This window comes from Eulemur rufifrons, chromosome 6 (genome assembly GCF_041146395.1).
Source record: "Eulemur rufifrons isolate Redbay chromosome 6, OSU_ERuf_1, whole genome shotgun sequence".
In the NCBI taxonomy this organism is placed as follows: Eukaryota; Metazoa; Chordata; class Mammalia; order Primates; family Lemuridae; genus Eulemur; species Eulemur rufifrons.
In genome coordinates, this window is record NC_090988.1 from 96337370 (window position 1) to 96349148 (window position 11779).

An 11779-nucleotide genomic window follows, 5' to 3' on the forward strand; every position below is an offset into this window, starting at 1 on the left:
GAGGGGCACGAGGTACTTAGCTAAAATTCACAGGAATATTTGAATAAGTTAGAGGAGAGGGGAGGAAGGAGGGAGGGAAAGAGGGACAGAGAGGGGGCCCAAGGCAAGAGAGTCCTTTCTAACTGGATGGTTTGTAAAGCCCTGGGGGTGAAAGGGGTAGGAAGGTACGGCATGACTTTCTGGGCTGACAGCTGGCTGGGGTGTGGAGTGCCTGTTCCATTTGTGACAGGAGAGACAAAGAGGGACGCTGCATGCGGTCAAATCTTTTAATCATGTGGTCTTGGTGGAGTCTATTCAGGAAGGGGGACCCCTGAGGAGGTGCTTCCCTGAACCACAGCCCCCGTACTTGGGCCTCCATCTTCCCTTACCCCCTCCTGTGTGAGTGGCCCGGGACCTGGTGGACCCTCACTCCCTTTAGGGCTCGCTAAGGCTCCTTCTCAGTCCTGGAGTCCAGTCTTCTCCTGTGCTGAGGCCCGGAGTGGAACCATATGCTTCTGTTGCTCTCGTTGCTGTCGCGTCAGTTTCCCTTTCCTCCTGGGAGGTGGGAGAGTAGGACGCTGGGTATGCAGCCTCCAGACCAGGGCTGGGAGTTGGGGGCTCCTCGGGGGCTCTCCACTCAGCTATTCCCAGCCACCTCCTCTCTGCCCCAAGCATCCACTACTCCCTGGAGCTGGGAGTCCCAGAAAGGATTCTAGAAGAATCTCAGCCAACTGGGGATAAAGGGACAAAGAGCTCTGGTCTGGAAGAGGAAGCCTGGGTTTGAGGCTCAGTGCCACCCCAGCCTGCAGGCGTGACCTGGGATGAGTCACTGCTCCTCTCTGGGTGGGGGCCCACCTGTTCTCCAGGTCCTGCACTGTGTCCGGCAGCGGCTGGCCCAGGGTCTCCGGCAAGAGGGCAGTGACAGCGCTTGCGGCCACCGGGACAGCGCCGTAGATGAAGAGTGGCACGGAGGGGTAGAGCTCGGCGGTCATGCTCACCAGCGGGCTCACGATACTGCCCACGCGGGCCATGGTGCTGCCCATCCCCATGCCTGTCTGCCTGTAGGCCGCGGGCGGGGAGGTTAGAGTTCTGGCATGAATGACGAGGTGCTGGAGACGTTTGGAGGGGGGCGGCTCAGGTACCCCAGGGCACCCTGGTACCTCCTCTTTCTCCATTTGATTAGCAAACTAACTTGGCCTTTGTTTGGTGATTTTTTTTTTTTTTTTTAAAGAGATGTTGAAAAGGGCTCTGGGCAGAGAATCAGAAACCTGAGATTGAATTTTGCGTCTGTCCTTAACTTGCTGTGTGACTTTGGTCAAGCCCCGTTCCCTCACTGGGCTTCAGTCTCTTTAGTTGTCAAATGAGACAGCTGGGTTAGACCACCTGGAGGCTTGTGAGTTACTGTAGCCCCGGCCCCACATGGACCTATCGCATTAGAATCCCCAGGGGAGGAAGCTGCAGTCTGCACGTTGAGAACATGTTAAGAACATTCTCTACGAGAGAAGAGGTTAAAAACATTGACTCCGGAGACAAACTGGGGTTCAAATGCGCTCTTCACCATTTGCTAGCTGTGTGATCTTGGAGAAGTCACTTAACCTCCCTGTGCCCCAGCTTCACATTTGTAAAATGGGAATAATGACAGTACCTACCTCATTGGTTTGTTATGGGGATTAAATGAGTTAATACTTGTAAAAAGTTTATGACACCACCTGACACACAGTAGATGCTTTATATTATTGTTCTTTCCCCTGAAATCCCGTAAGGGTACAGAGCGGTAACCGTGACCCCTCAGAGTTCTCATTCCAGCCTAGGAAGACCTGACATTTCTTTGACATCTCATGTGAATCTTATATCCCACTCTTAAAATAGGCTTGTGTTTCTTGTTTCTTAATGCAAAAATACCCACCCCCCCAGCCATCTTGGCACTCAAAAAAGCAATGCTATGTTTATCCCTGCTGCTGGCATACTATCAGGTGTGGTTTCTGTGATAGAAAATTATTTTCATGTTTGTGATCTTGGCTTTCAGACGTACAACTTGGTTTATAGATAGAATTTAGATTTGGTGGCAGCGTCTAACTTGTGCTTTGGAAATTAAGACAGGACTTCCATTCATTGCCTCTGAGATGTGCCTTCTTGGCTCCTTATCCTGCCCCGGTTGGTGGCTCCTTTTGAGATCTTCTAGTGTCAGGTAAGGGCTCAGAGGACAGGAACACCTGTATTAGCTAGGCCATGCAGTATGTGTTGAGTGGCTACTATGTGCCTCGCACTGATGAGAGTTGGGAGGGGACCTTTGGGCTGGGGAGTACTGGACCATGATCTGGGGTCTGACCTGTGCACAGGAAAAGGTCTTTCCCTAAGACCCTCTCAGCCATCAGGCTCCCACTCACCGGATCATTGTGGGGTACACTTCCCCAGTATACAGGAAGATGCAGTTGAAGGAGGCAGCCAGGCAGCCCTTCCCCAGAACAGCAAAGGAGGTTCGGACAATGGACTGGTCTAGAGAGAAAGGAGGGGACAGCAGGAGCTTGGGAGTGGGGGTTTGGAGGAATTGGCTCCCTCCCTTCTGAGAAGTTGGGCTGTGGGGGGGGGATGGGGCTGAGGATGAGGGGCCAGGGTGCTCGTGGGTACTCACCCTGGGGTACTACCCCATTGACCAGGATGCAGATGCCTGCCAGCAGGAGTGAGGCCATCTGGGCAGGCCGGCGACCCAAGTAGTTGATGACAAAGAAGCACACAAGCTTGGCAGGCAGGTCCACGGCACCAAAGATCACCTGGATTAGGTACATGCTGACTCCAAAGCCCTGTAGGTCCATGACAAGCCCATAGTAGGCAAAGCTAGTGGCAAACCTAGTGAGGGGAGTGGGGTGAGGGGCATGCAGTTATTAAGGAGTCTTAAAGTGGGGTGCTCTTTCAAAATAGGGATGAGCTACATTGGGTACCCTGCTTAAGGAGCTGGAGTCTGCCGTGGCTAATATTTCTTTAAATATTTAAATGCATACTTAAACTGCATAGTGTAAGTATTAGGGTAGTCTTCTTCTTCTTCTTTTTTTTTTTTTTTTGAGACAGAGTCTCACTCTGTTGCCTGGGCTAGTGTGAGTGCCATGGCGTCGGCCTAGCTCACAGCAACCTCAAACTCCTGGGCTCAAGGGATCCTCCTGCCTCAGCCTCCTGAGTAGCTGGGACTACAGGCATGCGCCACCATGCCCGGCTAATTTTTTCTATATATTTTTAGCTGTCCAGATCATTTCTTTCTATTTTTAGTAGAGATGGGCATCTCGCTCTTGCTCAGGCTGGTCTCGAACTCCTGACCTCGAGCGATCATCCTGCCTCGGCCTCCTAGAGTGCGAGGATTACAGGCGTGAGCCACCGTGCCCGGCCCAAGGTAGTCTTCTAATACTCTAAATTTCCCAGTCTTCCAATAACTAAGGTCCCTGGTGTATTGGGGAGTTTTCACTTAGTTGCTATGTAGGATTTACATTGTTTTAGTGTTTATATTATCTATTGCTGCCGGGATGAGGGAGGGCAGGTGGCATCCAAGTCAAGGGAGAGAGCAGAGCCTTCTGGGACCTGTCCACGGACCTGGGATGAGTGTTATGCTTTTTAAGACATCAAGAACCCACAAAACGAAGCTCACAATATTGGATAGAACTGACAACTGAGAGTAAATCCCAAATTGGAAACAAAGAATTCATTGCCAGGATTGTTCCTTCTGACCACGCTTCCCTTTACTGTCATGGGATCGCTATGGTGATGGGAAGGAAGGATACTGGGGACTGTTGCAAAGGGACAAGAAGATTTTTGGCTTTCGTCAGCCTTGGCCAAAGTTCTAGTCCTTTTGTTGCCTGTGCCCATGTTTCCAGCAGGCATCCTCAGGCCGGTGATGTCTCCAGACACTTTGCAAGCTAGACTGCTCTCTGCCTTCACCACGTGATTCTTTAGACTCTGGAGGCCACTGGTCCTGGCAAGGTGTTTCCACATTGCAACGGGGTTGGTGAAAGGAGGAGAAGGTGGGGAGATGCATGTCCAGCTTGGAGACTTGGACTGAGTTGAGGCTGGAGGGTGTCTGGTTCTTCAGGACTCCCCCTGGTGTGGGTTACTGCTGCTCAGAGTGGACTGCTGACTTTTCCTCCCTCTTGTCTGGCCTTTCCCACCCATTGTGTCTGCTCCCTCCCCAGCCAGCGTTTTGTCTCTGTCCGTCTGTCTGCCTGTCTGTCAGTCTGCCCAGGCCTACCACAGCATGGAGAGGCAGAGGAAGAGGCGGCGAAGGGTGGGGCAGCGCAGCAGCTCAATGGCCGAGGCCTGGCCTTTGCCCGTGGTCAGCTCCTTCTGCAGACTGCCCTGGAGCACCTGCTGGGACAGACAGGGCTCAGGGCCCGGGCTCCTCCTAGGGGATCCTCCCAGCCTAACCCCTTGTTCAGGGAAGCCTCTTGGGCACTGGATTTGGGGATGGAGCCCTGGGGGGTATCATGGGAGGTCTCAGAGGATCTCACCTCCATACTCAGCTTGGCTCCCTCTTCCTGCTTCCCATTGATCCGGGCCACTCTCTGCAGGGCCCTCAGGGCAAAGTCCAGCCTCCCGGAGGAGGCGTACCAGCGGGCTGACTCGATGAAGAACCTGGGAGCAGGGGTGGGGATGGGTGTTGGCGTGGCTTCAGCTCCAGTGAGCTGGGGTGGGGGCTGGAGCTGGGCTTTCCCGGGGCCTGCAGTGGGATTTTATTTAAGGTTGGGAGCCCAGGGACCTTGCCGAATCCTGTCTCTAGGACCACAAGGCTGTGTCCAGCTTGGAGATGACCCATTCTCCTCCCCAGAAGCTCAGCTCTTGGGTGCTGAGTAGGGGAGCAGCACAGGCAGCCTGGAGAACTGAGGGGAGGCGGAGAATCGGATATCCTGCGGCAAAGCTTTCTCCACACAACCTCGGTTTCCCCATCTGTCACACTCAGGCATCAGACTGAGTTTGACCTTCTGGCTTTGACCTTCTCTGACTCTGTGGAGTGGGGCATATGCTGAGCTCTGGGAGATGTCCTGTCCCTTGCAGCCCTCTGGGCTCCTGTGGCAACCGCCTCCCACCCTGGGCCCCACTCACCAGGAGTAGATGAAGAAGGCAAAATATGGCACGGAGACCAGCAGCTGCAGGTGGCGCCAGTGGGGCACAGCATAGGCCAGGCCGGCCAGGAGGAACTGGCCCAGGGTGTACGTGTAGCCAATCGTGGTGCCCACGTGGGCTCGCGTGTGGATGGGCATCCACTCGACATCTGGAAAGAGGGTTAGAACAGGTGGTGCAACCAACCCGGCTGCTGGTCAGATAAAGACCCTTCCCTCCGTCCAGACCTTCGTCTGTCCAAGGCTCAGTGGAAGATGCACCGCGTGAGGCTGGGTGCCAGGGTAGGGGCAGTGGAGGACTTTGGCTGGAGGTAGGGATGGGGAGGTGGGTTCAGAATGCCCAGGAACTTCCCCCTCCACATTCCTGACTTTTTTTTTCTTTTTTCTTTTTTTTTTGCTCCTCTTCAGATTGCTATCTCTGCTAGAGCCCCTTTTCCCTTCAGAGCCTCTCGGAGCACTCAGCAAGTCCTCAGCATCACCCCCCTCCTCGCTCTTCCTCAGCCCTGGGCTGGAGTCCCCCCCCCACACCCCACCCCGCCCCGCGCCCCGAGGGCAGAGCAGCTTGGAGGAGGCAGCAGTTTTCCTCCATCCTGGAGTATCGAGGTGGGAGTGGGACCACCTCTCTGCTGTGGCCTGAAAAGGCCTAGCTCTGTTCTTAATGGGCTCCTGACTCATCTGCTGGGGCAGGGGCTTGGATGCTCAGACTGGACTTTGGGGCTGGATTCCTTAGGTGTCCTGCCCAGGCCTTAGCCCAGTCTCAGTTAATTCCTTTACTCCAGAGAATCCAAATCCTTGGATTCTCTTCTGGGCTTGAGGGTTGACCTTGGGTACATTCTTTCCCTTCTCCTGAGCCTCAGGTTCCTCATCTGAGACACAGGGGGAGGAGGGTGGCCTCTCAGAAGGTGCACATTGATGGCCATGGACAGACCAGGCTCTGAATCACTGTGTTTGGTCTGAGTGGTGCTGGCTTGCCCGATGTTTAGAAATATTAGAGTGAATTGCAATCACTAAAAAACTGGGATATTTTACATTAATCAGAAGGGAAGGGGAAGATCTAACAGCCCTAGGACCTCTAGGCTGGAGCATCTGTGTATCTGCGGTGTCTCTGGATGGGCTGTGCCTCTCCTGTGAACACAATTATCGCCACTCCCTAATGCCCCTGCATTTGGTCTGCTTCAGTCATTTGCACGACCGGCCGCCTCTCTCAGTGGAGTTTGCAATCTCTTTTCTAAAGGAGGGGTCAGGATGCCATGAGCCTGACAAAAAGGTTGTTCACTGGCTGGAAGGGCAGACCCAAGGCAAGGGTGGAGAGCAGGCCGGGCTCAGGAAGGGTGGGCTGGAGAGGGGCTGCTGGGCTGGGAGGGCAGAGAGGAGTGGGCGGGTGAGCATCCCTTACTCAGCGTCATGCAGTTCAGGGAGATGCTAGCCAGAGACATGCCCGAGAGGAGCCGGAAGGTGCAGTAGACAGCGAAGTTGGGTGAGAAGGCTGCGCAGGTCCCTGACACGGCTGTCTGCAGGTAGTTCAAGATCAGTACCTTCCGGCGGCCCAGCCTGTGAGGGGAGGGGAGACCTGCAGCAGGGGCCCGAGGCCTGACAGGCGCCGGGCTGGGCAGGGAGAGGAGGGCTTGCCCTGGATGAGGCCCGGGCTGGGGGTCTCTGGAGGACCTCTGAAGTATTACGAGGCTGGTGCTGTATGTAGATCGTCAACCCGGCCCCAGCTGGGAATGCCAACCTCCCACCGAGGCCGCCCGAGGAGCCTGCAGCCGAGGAGCCCCCAGGTCCAGCCCTTGGCTCCACCCAGGACTGACCTGTCTGCCAGGTAGCCGAACATCATGGCTCCGAGCAGCACCCCCACCATGTACAAGGACTGGGCCATCTGGCGTAAGGCCCTGTGAGAGCACACGAGGTCCCACTGTGGGGAGCAGGAGCAAGGGTCAGGCAGAGATGAGCCTGGCTGCAGGGAGTCCCCTCCCCTCCTTCAGGCTGGTCCTCTGGGGTCCATGTCACCCCCTTCCCCTGGCACTTTCCTTGCTGTTTGCCTCCCTGGTCCCAGGGGCTGAAAGCATTTTTTTTTTAAACTCAGCATTTTGTTTTAACCCACATATACCTTTTTTACAAAGGCCCCCATCTTTCCCCCTTTCTAGATCTTCCTATTTTGGCCCCCGGAGAACTTGAGACAGTATGTGTGCGTGTGCGTGCGTGTGTGTGTGTGTGTGTGTGTGTGTGTCTGTCTGTCTGTCTGTCTCAGAGTGGAGGGCAGAGTCTGGATGGTGCATGGAGGGGGAGCCCCAGGTCCTCACCTCAGTCACGATGGTGGACGGGAAGGTGCTGTTGTCATAGATCCAGCCATTGGTGCAGGGCTCGGTGGCCCCCGTGCCATTGGCCTCTGTGCCATTGGGAAAGGGCGGTCCCCACTGGGGGGAGGTGAAGTGGAGGCAGGATTCCGGCCGCCCTCGCTGGTCCCGGGGCAGCCAGGCCTCCAGGCCCCCGTCCTGGCTGAGGTTGGCGCGGGTAGGCGGGCGGCAGTGGTGGGTGGGGATGGCGGCAGTGAAGTTCTGCAGGGTGTTGTGGGAGGCCATCAGGAGCACGGGGAGGATCACCAGGGTGACCTGGATCTGCTGGAAGCGGCCGACGCCCCCCACTTGCTTCAGGAGGTCATTGAAGGCCATGGGGCCAGGCCCAGCCGAGCTGCTGGGGGCTGAGGCCTTCCAGTCCCAGGACTTCTGTCTGTCTGTCTGCCTGCCGTCCTTCTCTGGAGGAGCAGGGCTGCCGTTGCCTCTGCAGCTGGGTTGCTCCTAGAGCTGAGTCTGAGCTGGCTCTGTGGGGGGACAGCGGCCTGCCCCTCCTTCTCCTGCTCTCTCCCTGTTCTGTCCCTCCCTTTCCCTTGCAGCTTCTCACTTCGGGGGTCGGGGACAGCTCAGCTTTCAGGGTCTGCCGTAGCCTTGACCCTTCCATGGGCAGCTTTTAATCCTTAGCCTGGAGGGAATGAGTTAAAGTGTGACTTGGTATCAGAAGGATTAACCCTCCGAGTATTCCTTGTGTCAGTGGAATTTCTCCAACTGGGTATAAAGGGCAGGAGAGGGTGGACTGAAGTGGGAGTGGGGAGAGGGATGTGCTGGGAGGGCCCATCTGGGCAGCTGAGGGCAGGAGGGGCAGAGTGAGATCTTTTTATCTTCCTTTTAATGAGGAGACTGGGCCCTGGGAAGTGTGGTGTCCTCTTGAGGGGTTACTGTCCTTTTTAGTGGACAGTAAATAGTCTGTCTTTGGGGATGGATGTCAGCGAAAATATAGGATACCCAGTTAGATTTGAATTTCAGATCAATGAATAATTTTTTAAAAAGTATGAATATATCCCTAATATTCCATGGGACATACTTATAATGAAAAAGGATTATTGATCTGAAATTCAAATTTGACTGGGCATCTTGTACTCTTATTTGCTAAATCTGACAACCCCGGTCTTTGTTCTTCTGGAGTCAGCTCGCATCTCATAGGACCACGGCTTTGTTCAATTGCAAGAAACAGCAAAGGTAAGAGGCCACTCTTTTTTTTTTTTTTTTTTTTGGGAGACAGAGTCTCACTCTGTTGCCCAGGCTAGAGTGCCGTGACATCAGCCTAGCTCACAGCAACCTCAAACTCCTGGGCTCAAGCGATCCTCCTGCCTCAGTCTTCCGAATAGCTGGGACTACAGGCATGTGTCACCATGCCGGGCTAATTTTTTTTATATATATTTTTATTTGTCAAGCTAATTTATTTCTATTTTTAGTAGAGACAGTGTCTCGCTCTTGCTCAAGCTGGTCTCCAACTCCTGAGCTCAAAAGATCCACCCCCCTCGGCCTCCCAGAGTGCTAGGATTACAGGTGTGAGTGAGCCACTGTGCCTGGCCCAGAGGCCACTCTTGGAGGAGGGGGACCTAAGACCAACGTCATACATGATGTAGGTTGATTCTCCCAGTGTCTCAGCTTCCACCTTCCTGCTCATCATCATATAAATTTTGCCCTTTGGGAACGCTTATGCACTGTTGGTGGGAATATAAATTAGCACAATCTCCATGGGAAACAGTATGGAGATTTCTCAAAGAACTGAAAGTAGAACTACTATTCCATCCAGCAATCCCACTACTGGGTATATACCCAAAGGAAAAGAAATCATTATACCAAAAAGATACCTGCAGTTGTATGTTTATCGGCGAAGCACTACTCACCATAGTGAAGATAAGCAATCAGCCTAAGTCCATCAATGGATGGCTGGATAAAGAAAATGTGGTACACAGATGCAACGTAATACTATTCGGCCAGAAAAAGAATGAAATCATGTCTTTTGCAGCAACATGGATGGAACTGGAGGCCATTATCTTAAGTGAAATAACTCAGGTACAGAACGACAAACACTGCATGTGCTCACTTGTAAGTGGGAGCTACATAACGGGGACATGTGGACATAGAGTGTGGAATGATGGACAGTGGAGACCTAGAAGAGTGGGGAGGTGGGAAGAGGGCGGGTGATGAGAGATTACTCAATGGGTACAATGTACATTATTCGGATGATGGGTACCCTAAAAGCCCAGACTTCACCACTATGCTATATATCCATGTAACAAAATTGCACTTGTACCGCTTACATTTATACAAATAAAACATTTTCTCCCTTTGTCATATTGCCTTTTGTCCTTATCATTTGCTTTTTTTTTAAACAATGAGCATGAACTTATTGTATTTGTAGCCACGACTCTAAGACAATCACTTGAATTCCTCCAGCAGGTTTTGGCTCCTGAGCCTGGTCACTCATGGTCAGGGAAGTGTGGAGCTCTGATTGGATGGGTTTCCATGGGATCTGATTGGCCAGATCAGAGACTGGGAGGACTGAGAGAGCAGGTCACAGTTTCTTGTAATTTGCCCAGTGCATATTATTAATATATAACGTGGACTCTGGAGCCAGTCTACTTGGATCCAAATCCTCACTCCATACGTACCGGCTGTGAACCCAGGGGAAGTTACTAAACTCTGTACCTCAGTGTTCACTTGTGCAAGATGGGGAAAATAGTAGTGTCTGTGACATTGACTTGTTGGAGGATTAAGTGAGCCAACACAGGTGAGGAGCGTAGAGAAGTTCCTGCCCCATAACCCTTCTTGTTATGAGCTCTTCTTCTTTCTGGTACAAATGTGAGACTATCACGTTGATTTTAGAGAAAGAATATGCCTAAGAACAGTGATTTTCCACTGGGGGCAGAGTGACTGTGCCCCTCCCATCCCCCACCCTAGGGGACATTTGGCAATGTTTTTGGAGACATTTTTGGTGGTCACGGCCAGGTGATGCTACTGGCTTTTAGTGGGTAGAAGCTAGGCTTGCTGCTGAACATCCCACAGTGTACAAGACAGCCCCTCACAACTAAGAATTATCCTGATCCAAAACATCGGTGGTGCTGAGGTTGAGAAACCCTTCCCTACACGGCGTTTCTGAGTTATTTTGTGCAGCGATCGATCCCATACCTGCTTGGCCGAGGAGCAGGAGGAGTTCTCGTCCTCACCTTGTAAAATACTTTCCCCATTCAAATAAGACTGCAAGGATTCTTAGAAATATTTAGGTAGACTGCATGTGTATGACTGAAATGACAAGTCTGTGCTCAGACTTGGCTTGCTGTGCTAGACTCTCTTTGTCCATCACGGTGCATTTCCATGTTGGGTCTCTGGCTGTCCCTCTCTGTATCCCGGCTCCTGCTGGCCATCTCTCCACCCAGGTTCTTCATCTTGTTGGCATAGTCTAACCAGGATGGATGATGAGGGTTCCCCAGTTCCACAGGAAGTGCCCTAGGCCCCACACAAATTAGCTGATGCCAAGGGTCTTGAGGGAAAGGGTGATTCTCAACACTTTTGGGCAGAAATCTCCAAGTCGTGCTATTGAGGAGATGCAATTTGATGTCTGACCCCTCTTGTTAGAAGTCAAGATGCTCTGTTATTGTTGTGCAGTTTGCACAAACTTGTTTTTGTGGATTAAGTTGGGAGGGTATTTATTGTCCATCAGGGCCCTGGGATCCGTGAGGTCTTAGACTAATTCAAACCTATTTTGTCTACCTTTAAAGCTGGGCTCTTAACTGCTGCTCTAGAGGTGTAGACTTCCCAGCTCAAAGGGTCTTGGAGATTCTCTGGTCTCATACATATAGAAGAGAAAAGGGGAGGCCCAGAAAGGGATGGGACGCAGCCCAGCCTCCCCTCTCCCGCCCAGTGTTAGTTCTGGGCTGGGACCCAGTAGGCCTCCAGATGCTTGACAACATGCTCCAGGCCAAGGTACATAAAAGCCTTGTGGCCTGGGGATGCGAAAACAGCTGGACAAACAGCTTGGGGACTGTGGGGCCAGTTTCCTGCCAGGACTTGGTGCCCCTGTGGGGGAGTGGGTGGAGTGCTCAGGGCTGCAGGGGGATGGGAGTTCCTACAAGCACCCTCCCTCTTCAAGCCTGTGCCCAACCCTGCCTTGGAGAAGAGCCCCCTAGTGCCTGACCCACTCCCAGCCTGGCTGAGACTGGAAAAGGCTCCATTGGAGACTCCAGGGGCTGCATTGTGTTTGGCCCCTGGGATCATCTGAGTGGCAAGGGGATTCCCCGGCAGCCTCCCAGCGCATGGAGAGTTTCTGGATGGAAATGTTCTCGTGGCAAACCATTTGCTGAGCTGGAAACTATTACTTAGGGACCTTCTGGGTCACTAAAA

At 53.0% G+C, this 11779-nt stretch overlaps 1 protein-coding gene across 4 annotated transcripts; it reads right to left on the minus strand.

Annotated features, from left to right (window-relative positions):
- Nucleotides 1-253: 253 nt before the first annotated feature.
- Nucleotides 254-8013, minus strand: SLC22A6 (solute carrier family 22 member 6). Of its 4 annotated transcripts, none has more exons than XM_069470146.1 (10): nucleotides 7379-8013; nucleotides 6887-6990; nucleotides 6475-6629; nucleotides 5062-5230; nucleotides 4470-4593; nucleotides 4211-4326; nucleotides 2612-2826; nucleotides 2367-2475; nucleotides 835-906; nucleotides 254-531 (listed from the first exon to the last, which is right to left on the minus strand). In XM_069470146.1, the coding sequence occupies exons 1-10, from the start codon at nucleotides 7745-7747 to the stop codon at nucleotides 438-440; spliced, it is 1527 nt and encodes a 508-aa protein (XP_069326247.1). In that variant the 5' UTR covers nucleotides 7748-8013; the 3' UTR covers nucleotides 254-437. The 4 variants fall into 4 exon arrangements, with proteins under 4 accessions (XP_069326247.1, XP_069326246.1, XP_069326245.1 ...); XM_069470145.1 differs by having other exon boundaries at nucleotides 796-906; XM_069470144.1 differs by having other exon boundaries at nucleotides 835-1038.
- Between the last annotated feature and the right edge of the window lie 3766 nt (nucleotides 8014-11779).